General features: G+C 49.4%; 1 protein-coding gene across 7 annotated transcripts in view; it reads right to left on the bottom strand.

Annotated features, from left to right (window-relative positions):
• The window catches only part of Acp7 (acid phosphatase 7, tartrate resistant (putative)), a 21391-nt gene that overhangs the window by 5499 nt on the left and 849 nt on the right, over positions 1–15043 (bottom strand). For 2 of the 7 annotated variants that reach the window (XM_010632854.1, XM_010632856.1), the window contains exons 2-12: positions 14188–14456; positions 5832–6032; positions 5425–5607; positions 4317–4440; positions 4056–4118; positions 3849–3963; positions 3662–3769; positions 3525–3579; positions 3373–3440; positions 3230–3301; positions 711–848 (exon numbers count right to left, since the gene is read on the bottom strand). In XM_010632854.1, coding sequence (XP_010631156.1) covers positions 711–848; positions 3230–3301; positions 3373–3440; positions 3525–3579; positions 3662–3769; positions 3849–3963; positions 4056–4118; positions 4317–4440; positions 5425–5607; positions 5832–6032; positions 14188–14456 — 1396 coding nt within the window. The other 5 variants (XM_010632855.1, XM_010632857.1, XM_010632858.2 and 2 more) reach the window with 4 other exon arrangements.

The raw sequence follows: 15043 nt of genomic DNA, 5'->3' as shown, positions 1-15043 counted from the left end.
AACTACAGAGTGAGACCCTGTCTCAAAAAAAAAAAAATGATAAAAAGAACATTGGGGTACATGTGTTCAAAGCAAAGGAGGAGTATTTTTAGAGGAATTGATGACAATGTATCTTTTATTGTAATATATTAAAAACAATGCCGGGCATGGTGGTACACTCCTGTAATCCCAGCATTCAGGAGGCTGAGGCAGGAGGATCGCTGTGATTTTGAGACCAGCCTGGGCTACATAGTGAGTTCCAGGTCAGTCTCAACTACATAGTGAGACCCTGTCTCAAAAAAAAAAAAAACAAACCAATTGCTTCTTGGCCTTTTGGGCAAGATCAAGTATAAAAAAATTAAAAAACCAAAAAAATAAAAAATAAAAACAAAAAACAAGATAAAACAAACTAAAAAAAATCACTAAACATTCACCATATTTTAAAAATCACACTTCATAAGTCATCCAATTCTGTATAATTCTGTAAGGTAGAAATTTTCCATTATAGATGGGAAAACTGAGGCTCAAAGAGGTTTCATAAGTTGTTCATGGTGAAGCACCTTAGGTAGGTAGTAGAGGCAGGATTTGAATCCGGGGTTTCTAACTCTAGAGTCCCAGGTTTTATTGTTACTTATTATTTATGATTCATTACAAGTAGGCTTGGGCCACTCAGCTCCAGCTCATACTGGGCCTGGCTGTACAGTCAGGTGCTCCAGGCTGTCCCCACTGACCTGGTCATCGGACACTTGCTGGATGTGAATGTGGGTACCGTTGAGGATGTGCATCCGTGTGTACCCGTACTCTTTAACACGCACGGCGCTCCAGGGCCTTGGCCTGATGGTAAAGGGGGTGAGACGCTCCTCACAGCCCTGTAGAGAGACTCAGTCAGACCTGGCACTGGAGTGGATGGGAACCCAAAGTAAACAGAAATGACATCCTAGGCTGGAACCCTGCTGCCCCCCAGAAAGACAAATTCAGCTGGGCATGGTGGTGCATGCCTCCAATCCTCACACTCTGGGAGGCTGAGGCAGGAGGATCACAGCCTGGGCAATTTAGCAAGACCCTGTCTCAACATAAGAAATGAAAAGGGCCGGGGATTTAGCTCAGTGGGATTGCCCTGGGTTCCATCCTGGGCACTACCAGAAAAAAAAGTCACCACTTTTCACCTGGCATTGTAACAAGTGACTGAGGCTTGCCACGGGTTTCATCCACAGGTGACAAGAGCAATGGGGACAATTTGAGAAATAACGGGACATTTGCATGGTTTCAAAGTACGTCTCCACCAGTCTCTTGTGAATTACTGATGAATTACAAAGGAAAAAAGGGTAACTTCATGGTGGGAAGTCCCGGCTGCCTCACCCAAGTGACCCAATTCCACAGCCAGCACTGGGTCAGATGGCAGACTTGGAGCTGGGAAACAGGAAACTCCAAGAAGTTCAAGAGGTGTCCTAAGTCTCAGGGTGGACACACCAGGCTTGCTTTTGTAACCAGAAACGTGCAACTTCAGTCCAGTCATGATCAGGCAGACCCAGACTGAGAGACGTGAGAAATTGCTTCCGATTAAAGAAAGCAAAAGAGATAAGATACCTGAATACACTTAATCATGGACTAGCTCCCTGGATGGGGAAAAAAAATCTTTGCTTTGATTTACAGGACACTAATGGGAGGCTTGGCTAATTTGAATGAGGTCTGTAGATTACATAATAATGTATTATCAACGTGAACTACTTGAATATAATCATTATTCCTCAGTGATATGTGAGTCCTTTTTTCTTTTCTTTTCTTTTCTTTTGGAAGAAATACAGAGGGGTAAAGGACATCATGCTTACAATTAACTCAATTGGATCTGAAAATATGAATCAAATGGAGATGGAAAGAGATGAAAGCAAAAGTGTTTAAATGTTTTGATTTGGGAAAGGTGAAGGGCCTAGGGAATACCTTTGTGTTATTTTTGCAGCTTTTCTGTAGGTCTGAGATAAATAACTTTGGACTTTGAAATGAAAGAAAACCCTAATCCATGCTGAGAAAGGTGGGGAGAAAGTTCAGAGACCGGAAAGGAGGCCACCTTGCTCTGTCAGATTGCTGCTCTGGGTGGTGCTCACACAGGTGTGTCTGACGGCAGGGTCCCGCACGCAGAGACTGTGCTCTGGTCCCAGGCATGGAGTTTGAAAAGCTCCCATGTGATCCCGCCAGGCACCAAGGTTGAGCACCACCGGGCTATGAAGCCTGATCTAAATCATGTCTGCAAAGTGGGCGATCAGATAACGCCTCTCTGTCTAGACAATGGCTCATTACTTCTGTATATACAGAAAACATTTTAAAATACGAGCCAAGAGACACAACAGCTCAGGGCAGGACCGAGAAAGGCCGCTCACTGCCTGCCCGCTGGCTGTTTGAGTTTTGATTGTGAGTAATTCTCACTTTGATCCTCATCATTTCTAAAAAAACAAGCTCTCTCTCCTTGGAGAAGGAGCTGAGTCCAGAACCAAGCAGGGAAAATATAAGGTGAGCTAGGGGCCTTCGGAGTGCAGTGAGGAAGGACAGGAAGGGAGGATGACAGGGACAGGTCAGAAGGGGACAGGAGCCAACATGAGAGTCCCCACGGCCAGAGCCGGAGCAGTTTCAACACCCAAATAAATAACAAGAGAATGGGACGATAAGCCACAGGATACCACAAATTACTCCAGAGTCCACACTGACATAAATAATGAATCAATCAACTAAATAAACGGGCAGAGAGATAACTCTTCCTAATGGGAAGATCCCAATTAATAAATCTGAGAAGAATGAAGAGAATAAAAAATCCCTCCTTACAACACTTTCAGGTGGTCTAAAAGTACTTTCCCTAAAATTCCCGCCCCGCAGGAGCCCATGCCTCCCACTGAGCTACAGCACCCAGCCCTTCCTTTTACATTTTTTAAATTTTTAATGTCTTGAGACAGTGCCCTGCTAAGTTGCCCAAGCTGGTTTTGAATTTGTGATCCTCCTGCCTCAGTCTCTTGTGTAGCTGGGACGGAAGGTGTGCACCATTGTGCCTGGCTCCCCCAGGATATGTCATGATAAAGGAGCTCTCGTGACTCTGCTGGCCTCGAGGAAACAGTGATTCCTGCTGGAACCTCTCGGATTGCCACGCCACCACCCAAGGGGTAGCCCACGGTGTAAAGGCAACCAGGCTGGAACGAGGTCGGTCCTCAGGAGCCAGAGGGGTGAGCGAAGGGTGACCCTAGACCCTCCCGCCCACCTTGCTTACCGCAGACCCGGTGATGATGTGCACAGGACCTCGAGGGTGGGTGTAGGGCTGGTGCAGGCTGCCGTTAAACACCTGAGCGGGGAGCAAGGTGGTGAGCGGGGCACCCGGGCTAGGACGCCCTCCCCACCCTCCACGCCCCTCACCTGGTAGTTATAAATGGGCCACAGCCGTTCATATGAGTGCTCGTGAGCCCACAGCTCCAGGTCCACCCCTGGGACACAGAAAGTGGGGGTCAGGTCCCAAATGGGGACAACTGGGACAGAGCAGAGGGCAGAGGCTGCCCTGGGTCCCTCACCGTGCTTGTAGAAGAGATCCTCCAGCCCGTACTTGCCCCCGAGGCCTCTGCGGACCTGGTGGGAGGAGGCAGGAGGTGAGGGTGACTCAGGCCACCCCGGCCCTTGCTCTCGGTGCCCCGGGGGGAGGGATCCTCACCTTGCTCTCGTACTTTGTGCAGTCGTCCAGGTCGGCGTTGGAACAGTACATGGGCCGGTGACCCATGGTAATGATCCACGGCCGCGCTGCCCGGTTCTTATTGGCTTTCTAGAGAGAAGGGCCCGGAGTGAGGGGCTGTGGTGGGGAACAGAGGTGTGGGGCGGAATGGGACCTCCACCCACCCTACCTGGAGGTCACTCTCCAGCCAGCGAAACTGTCTCTGAAGCAGATGGCGCCCATAGTGGAGAAAGAAATAGACCTCGGTGGAGAAGGAGATGATGTGGGCCGGACCCAGATCCCAGCTGGAGGGGTCAGAGATGGGCCACAGGTCAGAGGTGGGGTCTCCTCCGAGGCTCCCACCCTTCAGGGGAGCAAGGCCAGCACCCCAGATTACCTGTACCACAGGCCTTCGCTGTTCCCTGGCATGCTGAAGCGAGCCTTGTAGTTAGAGAAGTTGCTGGGAAAAGGCAGAGCAGAGTGGGGGTGAAGGCCTGGATTCTGAAGCCCTGCTGCCTCTCCCCGCTGTCCCCCGGGGCCCGGCTCCCGGGCCACCCCCTGCTTCTCCTCTTACTGCTGTAAAGACAACAGCAGGAGGGACCAAGGCGAGACGCTGGGCTGACCCGGCCTGTGCCCGCCCTGTGGCCCTCGTTCTCACTAGCGCTGCTCGTGGTTTCCAGGACACGTCATGTACGGCAGGCTGGCAGCCACAGGCTCGATGAGCTGCATGAACCTGTCCCCGACCCGGGCATTGTCCTGATCCATATTGTAGGCGAAGTCTCCTGGGGTGGCGGACAGGGACAGAGTGAGGCCCAGACCCAGCTCTGTTTTCACCAGCATGGAGGGACCTAGCGGCTCACGGCGGGACAGAGCCATCGGCTCCTCCAGTCCCAACCTCGCACCCCCCAAACGTGTTCTGAGCCTCGGGCCCTGGACCATGCAGGGTGGTTCTGTCTGCTTCGCTCTGGTCACCCCAGCCCCAGTCTGTATCTGCCTCAAGTCCCCTCCCAGACCAACCACGACACACAGCTTGGTGCTGCTTTTATACCAGGCACAGCTCCAAAGGCGTTATCTGTACCATCACCTACACCGTCAAAGCACCCTCAGAGGAGGGTGTCACATTACCCCCACGCCAGAGGGGAAAACCGAGGCCCGGGGTCACAGAGCTGGTGAATGCAGATCCAGGAATCAAACTCAGGAGGCCTAATTCCCCACAGGGTCCTCACCTCCCATACCTCATTCATTAACCCCTCAAATAACAGTGACAGTAACAACAGTAGCGAGTAATGCACAAGCAGCACAACAACTACGTTAACTTATTCGGTCACCACCACAGTCCTGTGAATTCTAACTAACCTAACCACTGACAATAACAAGGGTAGTAATACCCAGTGGGAATCAGTGCTCACAGCTAGAAGGGCTGGAGGAGGCTTTGTGTTTGTTTTTTGTTTGTTTGTTTTTTATACTGGGGATAGAACCCAGGGCCTTGTCACTGAGCTACATTCCAGCCCTTGTTATTTATTTATTTACTTACTTATTAATTTATTTTTGAGACAGGGTTTCTGGACCTCACAACGCTAGTACCTCAGCCTGCCTGAGCGCTGAGACCACATGGCTGCACCACCGCGGGGACTTGGGAGGTGGGATTCCCCACCACAGAGCCCATCTCTGATCAGCCTCTTCTCTGGTCCCCGCAGAGCCCCCCCCACCCCTTCTGTCCTTGCCCAGAGCCCCCCGCACCCTGTGCACGGGAGCCAATGCCTCACCCACATGGAGAATGGCATCGTACATGCCCTGCTGGGTGTCCCTGCGCAGCCGAGGAAGGGCCTTCGCGTTGTCAGCCCCCATGTCCCCAAACACAGCCAGCCGGGGGCTCCAATGAACCCCGTTCTTCAAGGCCCTGAAGCGGAACCGACGGCTCCAGCCCTGGGCACTGCCACAGCGGTAAACTGAGGAAGAAGAGAGGCCACAGTCAGTGGAGCGCAGAAGGCGCCCAGACCCCCGCTCCAGTCCCCACGCACCTTGCCTTCCCTTAGTGGGGGGAGCTGGTGGTGGTGGCGCCCCCCCATGGAGAATCCCAGCGGGAGGCTCCCCCCACCCCGGAAGCTCCAGGCCCCAGCTTGCGCCCCTCCGCCCCTCCCGGGAGCCCCTAAGCCTGGCGCTTGGTGCTCACTGTACTGGACCCCGGGCAGCAGCTTCCGCAGCGTCACCCGGTGGATGTAGATCTTGCGCTTCAGGATGCCCCCGTCCACGAAGGTGGTGAGGAAGCCCTGCGCCCGGAGGGGCAGGGGCCCAGACAGCTGCACCCCGAACTGCACTTCTGAGCGGGCCGGAACCCACGTGGTCCAGGTCACTGTCATGGAGCCTGGCTCACCTGGGGAGAAAGGGACAGAGAGGGGCTGGGTGAGAGGCCAGTGATAGTGACAGTTCTTGACACTTAGGAAGTAGTTAAGGGCACAAGTTCTGGAGCTGCCCACATTCAACCCCAGCGTCTCCATTTCCAAGCTGTGCTTACTTAGTTACTCGGCCACCCAAGCCTCAGTTTTCTTATCTGAAAAATGGAATAATACCATCTAGTCTATAAGGTTGTTATGAAATTAGACGAGTAAGTATATAATCAACCCTCTGTATCTTTGCATCTAATCCTGGTTGACCAAAAGTAATCAGAAAACTTTTTGTATCTGTACTGAATGTGTATAGACATTTTTTTCTTGTTTTTGGTCCCTAGAAAAGCATACTACAGCCGAGGATATAGCTCAATGGTGCTGCACCTGCCTGACAAGCCAAAGGTCCTGAATTTGATTCCTGGTCCCAGAAAAAAAAAAAAAAGCACAGTATAAGCCAAATGCCTATAATCCCAGCATTCTGGCAGGCTGAGGCAGGAAGATCCCAAATTTGAGCCCAGCCTGGGCAATTTAGCAACTTAATGAGATCTAATCTCATGATAAAAAAGGGCTGGGGATATAGCTTATTCTGAATGCCTTGTGTTCAATCCTCAGTATTGCAACAGCACAAAACAAAAAAACCACACAGTATAACAATATTTATATACTGTTTACATTGTACTAAATATCATAGGAAACCTAGAGATCATTAAAGCACCCAGGAGTGTGTGCACGTGTCACATGCAGCTACTGTGTCATTTTATATAAGGGACTCGGGAATGTGCAGGCTCGGTACCCACAGGGGGCCCTGGAACCCTTTCCCAGTGGATCCCCAGAGCTGTCTGTAAGAAAAGCACGGGGCCTACGACAGTTGGGCTATAGGGACGAGCAGCTGTCATCGTCGCTGCCCCTTCACTGTGTGTAACCCTTGTGCCAACACTGCACACACACGCTGTCAATGCAGGCACCTGGAGGCCACGAGGTAATATCAGCAGGGACACGGGTGGCAAGAAGTCTGGAGCATGAGCCAACCGCAGAACCCACGCTGTGTAAAAGGATGGTCATCCTTCAGCTTTGGTGACAGGCGCCAGGCAGGAAGGTGGCCCAGTGCCACCAAACCTATTCACTTCCAGAGTAAATCTTCACATAGTGGCTTCTTTCTATCTGGGACCACATACACTGCAGATATATACGCAAGTCCAGAGTTCTAAGAGATAGCTTCACATTCTTACGGCTAGTCACCAAGGCTCTAAAAAGTGCCGCATGTTGTCAGATGTGGTGGCGCATGCCAAAAACCCTAGTGCTCTGGGAGGTGAAGGCAGGAGGGTCACAAGCTGGAGCACAGAATGGGCAAGACCCTGTGTCAAAATAAAAACAAAAACAGGACTGGGGATGCAGCTCAGGGTGAAGGCCCTGGGTTCAATCCTCAGTACCAAAAACAAAAAACTTCGTGGTATGTGATGTTAAGCGCTGAGTGCTTTCTCTAGCAATACGAAAATGCAGATGCACTGATTGTAATTGCAAAATTCTAGGAACAACCTAAATGCCCAAAGATAACAAAGTAAGTGAACACCATCCACGCAAGGGTATAAAAATGAATGAAGATGGGTCTAGGAATTGCTACTCTGATTTCCAGGACGGATTGTTAAAGCAAAAGAAAGCTAAGTGGTGTATATGTATAATCTTGGTACTCCAGGAGGCCGAGGCCAAGGCAGGAGGGGCGCAAGTTCAAGCCCAGCCTGAGAAACTTAGCTCAGAGCAGCTTGACACGCAAGAGCCTCTGGGTTCCACCCCCAATATTGGGGGGTAGGGGCAGCAAAGTGCTACCCTTAACATAAGGAAATATAAGAAAATATGCATCCCAGAACTCCAGGAGGCTGAGGCATGAGGATTACAAGTTTGAGTCCAGTCTGGGCAATTTAATGTGTCAGCAAGACCTGTCTCAAAAATTTAAAAAGGGCTATGAGCGCAGCTCAGTGCAAAGGATAGAATCCTGAGGTTCAATCTCCAGTACCATGAAGGAAGAGGGGGAGGAAGGAAGGGGAAAAAAGAAATATTCAGATGAATGCTCATTTGTGCAGGAGGACACACCAGGAAGGAAAGAGATGGATTATGTGCAGGGCATGGGTGGGGAAGCGGGGTAAGAGGATGGTGGAATAGGATAGACAGACGTGAGGAGGAGATGCTGGGAGTTCTGCCCCGTAGATCACTACGGCCAGGCCTAACTCGCCTCCTCCCGCAGGTGAGGCAGGGCCCCGAGTGGAACAAAAAAACATGCCTCTTGTTCGCTTCCTCCTGTGGATGGGGCAGGGCCCCGCAAAAACAACATCAACAACAACAACAACAAAAACCAAAAACAACAACAAAACAGGCAACAAGAAGGTGTGGTAAAATGAAGCCTGGCCAAAAAGGAAGACCATCTTCCCGCCCACACCCCCCAAATCAAGCATTATCTCCTGCAGACCCCAGCCATTCTCCTTGTTCCCATCAGGCATCCCCTTCCGGTTCCTCATCTACACTATAAATAAAGGTGCTGAGGATGCAAGCCAAGCTTCTGGTCTCCTCTGGACAGGGTTTCCACCTGGCCACAGCTAGGTAAACTCTCCTGTTGTCTTTGTCTTCTTCGTCTTCTTCTGTAAGTTTCTTGGGCCAGGGATTTAGCTCAGTGGGGCTGCTGCCTGCCTCACGAGGTTCAGAGTTTGATCTCTGTTACCAAAAAAAGATCACCATAATTTCTCATTCCGTAAACCCTTCAGCCATGCAGGCTGTGACAAGGAGGGACACTTTTCTGAGGAAATTTCCATTACTTCAGACTCCCAGAATTACAGTCACATTTGAATTTCTTTACACGCTCCAAATAAAAAAATAAAAAGGAAAAGGAAAACCCAGAACAGGAAGGCACTCAATACGGATTATGAACACTAGCAAAGGGACTAAATGCATTAAAAATGAATAACATGGCACCCTGAGGGGGTGAGGAAGACAGATCACCATGGGAAACAGAGTCCTCTCTGGGCACTGTGAGGCTGACACACTCAAAGTCCTGCACAACTGTGCTGTGTCATGTCATGCTCTTCACGAGGAAGTGGGCTGACAGCTCAGAAACTATGCGGGCCCAGAAACTGAACAAGGGAGCCAGTGTATCACAGACGGCAACAGGTTTCTTGGGGTTGAAGAAAAGTTACACAGGAGCAAAGAGAAGGGAGTAAAAATGATCAAGAGGGTTTGTACCAATTCCCCCAAACAAATGGAATTGATATGTATCATAAACGCATACTAATAAAGAAAGAAAAACAAGGAAAAGGCAAGTGGAAGGCTGGGGTTGCACTGAAATCAGAGATATCAACATGAACTTATATTTATTTAATATGACACAGATGTGTGGGTATAGGAATACAGATGTGTGGACCTGCATGCTAGGACACACGTGCAGATCGCCTTGCTCTGTGCATTGAGAGGAACCAGCAGCAATTGTCATTCCACTAGCAAAGAGCTTACTGGGCACTCAGACCTTGGTTTCTAAAGACCCATTCAGCCAGGCATGGTGGCACATATCTGTAATCCCAACCATTGGGAGGCTGAGGCAGGAGGATCTCCATGAGTTCAAGACCAACCTGAACTACATAGCAAGACCCTGTCTCAAAAAACAAGCAAATGCCAGGTGTGGTGGTGCACGCCTATAATCCCAGCACTCAGGAGGCTGAGGCAGGAAGATCGCTGCAAGTATGAGACCAGCCTGGGCTACAGAGTGAGTTCCAGGTCAGTCTCAATGACATAGTGAGACCCTGTCTCAAAAAACCAAAAGAACAACAACAACAAAAAACCAAGCAAACGTCCCATTCTCCAATGAAAGGAACTCAGGCTAAGTAGAAAAATAAGCGATTCCAGGGCTAAGGCAGAATATAATTTATCGTGTCTCAGAGCATGGAAGTGTTCCAAAGTGATGTGCGCTTGAGGAAAGAATATGGAAGCCAATCTGAGGAAATTCAAGAGATCAAATCTGGGGCCGCATGAGCAGCAGAATAAAGAACAACAGTACTGGATTTTTGCCCATAGAATAAAAGAAATAGCCATGAGTCCATGATATAAATTAGTATTGAATAAATTAATAGATGCAATAGGAAAGGATGGCTCTTCCTTACATTGAAATTTTAATTAGATGGAAAGAGGGAATTATATAAGAGAGGGAATGAGAAAATTTTTAAAAATCATAATTAGACAAGCACCACACTAATAATTATTGTAGATTGGATCCACTCTTGTCTACAATAATTACATACAAAAATTAGTGGGTGAACATTGGTGGAGGAACAGGATCTACTTAGTCTTGAGTAATCTCCCTGTGGCTATTTATTAACCACAAAGGAGAGAAGAATAACTTCACAATGGAGAAACCCAGCAGGCATCTCCCGAGCCAGCCAATCAAGGTCCACACCACCAGCAGCAGCAACAGGCCGCATCTCTCTGGTGTCACCGCTGAGAACGACACACATCACATCCCAAAATGCAGAACTTAGTTCCAGTCATGAGACAATACTGGACAAGCCCCAAATGAGGGCTATTTTACAAAATAAGCAATCAGTGCCCAAAAAATAACAAGATCACAAAGGATAAAGAGTTCAAAAGTGACAGGGTGGAGGACACTAAGGGGACACAGCCACTAAATGCAACCATGGATTGGAGACTAAATGAGACCCTGGATTGAATCCCGCAAAAGAAAAGGCTGAGGGCTGGGGATTTAGCTCAGTGGCACTGCCCCTGCCTCACAAGCATAAAGTCGTGAGTCTGAAAGGAGAGGGGGAGAGAGAGAGAGAGAGAGAGAGTGTGTGTGTGTGTGTGTGTGTGTTTGGGCCAGCCTGGGCAACTTAGTGATTTAGCAACACCTTGTCTCAAAATAAAAAGTAAAAAAAAAAAGGGCTGGGGATGTAGCTCAGTGCAAAGGCCCTGGGTTCAATCTCCTGCCATAAAATAAAGCAAAACAAAAACAAAAAGCAGACCTTAGTGGAAATACTGGTAAAACATGAATGAGGTCTGTAGTTTAATCAATAATATTCATTTCTAATTTCCTTGTGTTTTTTGTTTTGCTTTTGACAGATCTCACTATGTTGCTCAGGGTAGTTTTAACTCCTGGGCTCAGGCAACGTTCCTGCCTCAGCCTCCTCTGTAGCTGGGGCAACAGGTGCACAGCACTGCCCTCGGCGGGGTTGCTGGTTTTAGTGAGCGTACCACAGTTACATAAGTTGCTAACATTAGGAGACATTGAGCGTGGACAAGATAAGAATTCTCTATAGTATTTTTGGAACTCTTCTGTTAATTCTAAAACTGACATAAAAACGATAAACATTTGAAGAGATGGAAGTTCTTACCACCCCGATTTGATTATGTGTTATGTACTTAGACTGATTCTCATAACCACACACTAATCAAAGTGCAGATTCGAATTCCTAAGTACAATGTTTACATTTAAAATAAATTCAAAGTATAAATGCTATCACCACCCTTCCACAACAGCCCATTTGGCATCTTCTGGACCAGGCCATATATATATATATTTTTTTTTTTGCGGGGGGGTGGATTTTTGAGACAGGTTCTCACTGTGTAGTTGAGACTGACCTGGAACTCACTATGTAGCTCAGGCTGGTCTCGAACTCACAGTGATCCTCCTGCCTCAGCCTCCCGAGTGCTGGGATTACAGGCGTGTGCCACCATGCCTGGCAAGGCTATATTTTTATTTATTTTTTTATCCATTCTTTCATTCAGCCCAAGTTTGCTGTGCAGAGCCAGTTTTCCCTCATTCCTTTACCCCTCAAAAATAAATAATAAATGAATAAATAACTGTCCTGGCTGCTTCATAAAAGAACATTGGCATGAGATTAAAAGCTTTAACACAGCAATCATGGGTTCTGCCTATATTCAATTTGCAGGCTATGTGACTGAGGCAAGAGTCCTCACATCCATGAGCCTCTGTTTACTGTTTTGTAAAATGGGAGCAGCAACAGTACCCGCAGCTTAAAATGAGCGAGAGGTTAATTAAATGAGCTGTCTGTGGGAAGTGTGCAGAATAAGTCTGTTTGCTGTGAATTACACTGAAGGCCCCAGAAGGGGGGCTGCGGTATCACCAAGTGTCCAGAGACTGCCAAGCAAAGTGAGGGTCCAACGTGACCTGGCTAGAAAACGTCACACTACTTCATTCGTGTGGTCCTGATTCCCACTGCAACTCTCAGACACTACCTTCTTTTTTTTTTTTTTTTTTTTGGTACCGGGGATTGAACTCAGGTCCTTGTGCTTGCGAGACAGGCGCCAGAACCACTGAGCTAAATCCCCAGCCCCAGACACTACCTTCCTAAGCAGGGAGTGGTGGTGCACACCTGTAAACTCAGCACTGTGGGAGGCTGAGGCGGGAGGATCACAAGTTTGAGCTCAGCCTGGGCAACTCACGCAGACCTTGCATCAAAAGAAAAAAGGGCTGGCAATGTAGCTCAGTGCAAAGGTTCTGGATTAAATCCCCAGTATTGATGCAACAACACAAAACTACTGTCTTTAAAAGCTTTGATGGTGCACGCCTGTAGCACCCATTCCTCAGGAAACTGAGGTAGGATACTGCTTGAACTTAGGAGTTTGAGGCCAGTCTGGGCCACATAGCGAGAACGCCACCTCAAAAAAAGTATCAAGGGCTTTAAATCCAAGGGAAGACTGTCACGGATAGAAGAGACTAGACACTGAACACAACACGGGCTTCTAAATTAGAATAAAGACATTAGCAGAAAAGTTGGTAAAATTTGAAATGTGATATATCATTTGCTATCAGTGTTCATTTCTTAGCTTTGACCTTGGTACCATAGTTAGAGAAGAGATGCCCACCAGGGAAGACAGGTGGACAAAAGCAGAGCCCCTCACTATCTTTGGAAGTCAAAATTAGTTTAAAATAAAAAGCTTCAAAAAACTGTATATTGAGTTTTGGCATAGTGTGAATGAAAAGTAGCCACAATTATCTGAAACATTAAAGTCTTCCTCTTTGCTTCAACCATTTATCTGTGTGAGTCAAGATTTTCTTCACCCACATTATCCAAAGCAACTAATCGCAATAGACCAAAATAGAGGCAAATGGGAAAGAAATCAAGTTGTCTATTCAGACATCAAAGAGATCTATAAAGATGTAAGTAATGCCACATTCTTTACTTTCTTCTTTGGCAAAGTAGAGTTACTTTTTAATTTAAAATAGTCTTAACATTAAGCCAGGCACAGTAGTTCATGACTGTTTTCCCAGCTACTCGGAAGGCTGAGACAGGAGGATTTCTTAAGCTCAGGGGTTCAAGATCAGCCTGGGTAGTATAATAGGATCCCATCTCAAAACAAAACATGTCATTATGTCCATCCCAGAAGGGATTTCTTATTACTCATTTGAAATGGTTTAACACATATTTTGGATGTCTTTGTTTTCGTTTCTACCATACTTGGTACTGGCAGATTTCTCTAGTATCTTCGCGATCCTGATAACCGCAGAAAAGTTTCTGAGACAAAAGCACATGAGAATCTCTGCTGTGCACCACCCTCAGCCCTGCCATTCTGCCAGTGGTGACTCATGGCCTCCTCACCCCAAGGTCACGCTCCTGTAACCCCATTGTCCAGATCAGGAGGCCGAGGCCAGAGAGGTGAGCTCACCAGCCCAGGTCACACAGCAGGTAAGCAGCAGAGCTGGGTTTGTAGTCCAGCCAGCCCGGACAGAGAGGGTGCAGAGCCCAGGCCCTTGCAGAATGCTCCCCACCTCTCCACGGAGGAGCAAGAGGCCCCTTCAGGGAGGAGGAGTGGAGGGATGGTGCTCCATCCTCTTCTGCTCCCTGGTTTCTTCCACAACCGATTTTCGAGCCAACTGCAGACTAACACTCCAGGTCTCCAGACCCAGCAGTGACACGATAAACAAGGACGACGGGCAGAGAGAGCCCACCATGGGTCGGCCACCATCGTGCCTTCCCGATAGACACGTGACTGTGTAATCGGAAGCACACAGCTGAGGTGCAGTAAGAACAGACCGCCAGCTAGTCCCGGGGCTCGGCAGCAATCCGGGTAGGGTTCCTGTGCCCCCGACCAACGAAGCATCACGGAGCCTCCTCTGGAGAGGCCTCACGAGGGGTCACAGACACTCACCTGGGTAGGACAGATGGACATGCTCGGGGACAGCGCTGGGGCTCTCCAGGGCTGCCTGGACTCCTGCGGAGAACAGCAGGAGCACCCAGCAGCCAGAAAGCGGGGGCATGGTAGGGGAAAGGTGCGGGGCAGGAGGGGAGGGCAGGGTTGTGGTGTGGATCCAAGTCCAGGTTCCCTCAGAAGGGCAGAGAGCGGAGGGAGCTCGGGTAGGGCGGTCGTCCGTCCCTCGGTGGGGTAGGGAGCTCTTCGGGGGAGTGGTTATCCAGCTGCTGGGGAGAGAAGGCAGGCAGGGCTGTGAGGTGCGGTAGGCAGCACTTTGCATAGATTACGTGGGGCTCACCGCATTCCTGTGAGGTGGTGGCTGCCCTGATGGGCACCCTCCTGCCACAGATAGGAAACTGAGCAATCAGGTGATTCAGAGGCACGGCTAGGATGGCGTGCAGCCAAAACCGAGCCCCCACAGGCCTGGCTCCCCAGCCCTGACCTTGACCGAGAAAGAGATTTGTGGAAGGGGACCTGGGGTGGGGGGCTCGGTGCTGGAGTCGCCTTTGGCAACGCCTTCCCCAGCATCCCATTCTGCTTTTGGTGACCCGGGTTCTTCTGTCTTGCTCCCCAGTTCCCCAGCATTGCATCCTTGCCGGCCGGGACCCCATCCCTCTGGACTCCATCCTCAGCCTCCCGTTGGTCTCGGGGACCCCCAGTTCCCTCCGTACATCCGCAGATCCTTCTGAAGTCCGGGCTGCCCGCGGGCGGCGCATCCCCCAGCTCCTCCCCTGGCAGCCTCATCCCCGCCTCTGCCCGCGTCCTTCGGGTCCCACCCTCGCTCCAGCCGCGCACCTCCCTCCCCGCACCTCCT

Source organism: Fukomys damarensis, unplaced genomic scaffold, assembly GCF_012274545.1.
Source record: "Fukomys damarensis isolate Sample0158 unplaced genomic scaffold, DMR_v1.0_HiC HiC_scaffold_19, whole genome shotgun sequence".
Classification (NCBI taxonomy): domain Eukaryota; kingdom Metazoa; phylum Chordata; class Mammalia; order Rodentia; family Bathyergidae; genus Fukomys; species Fukomys damarensis.
This window is presented reverse-complemented; position numbering and strand designations above follow the sequence as displayed.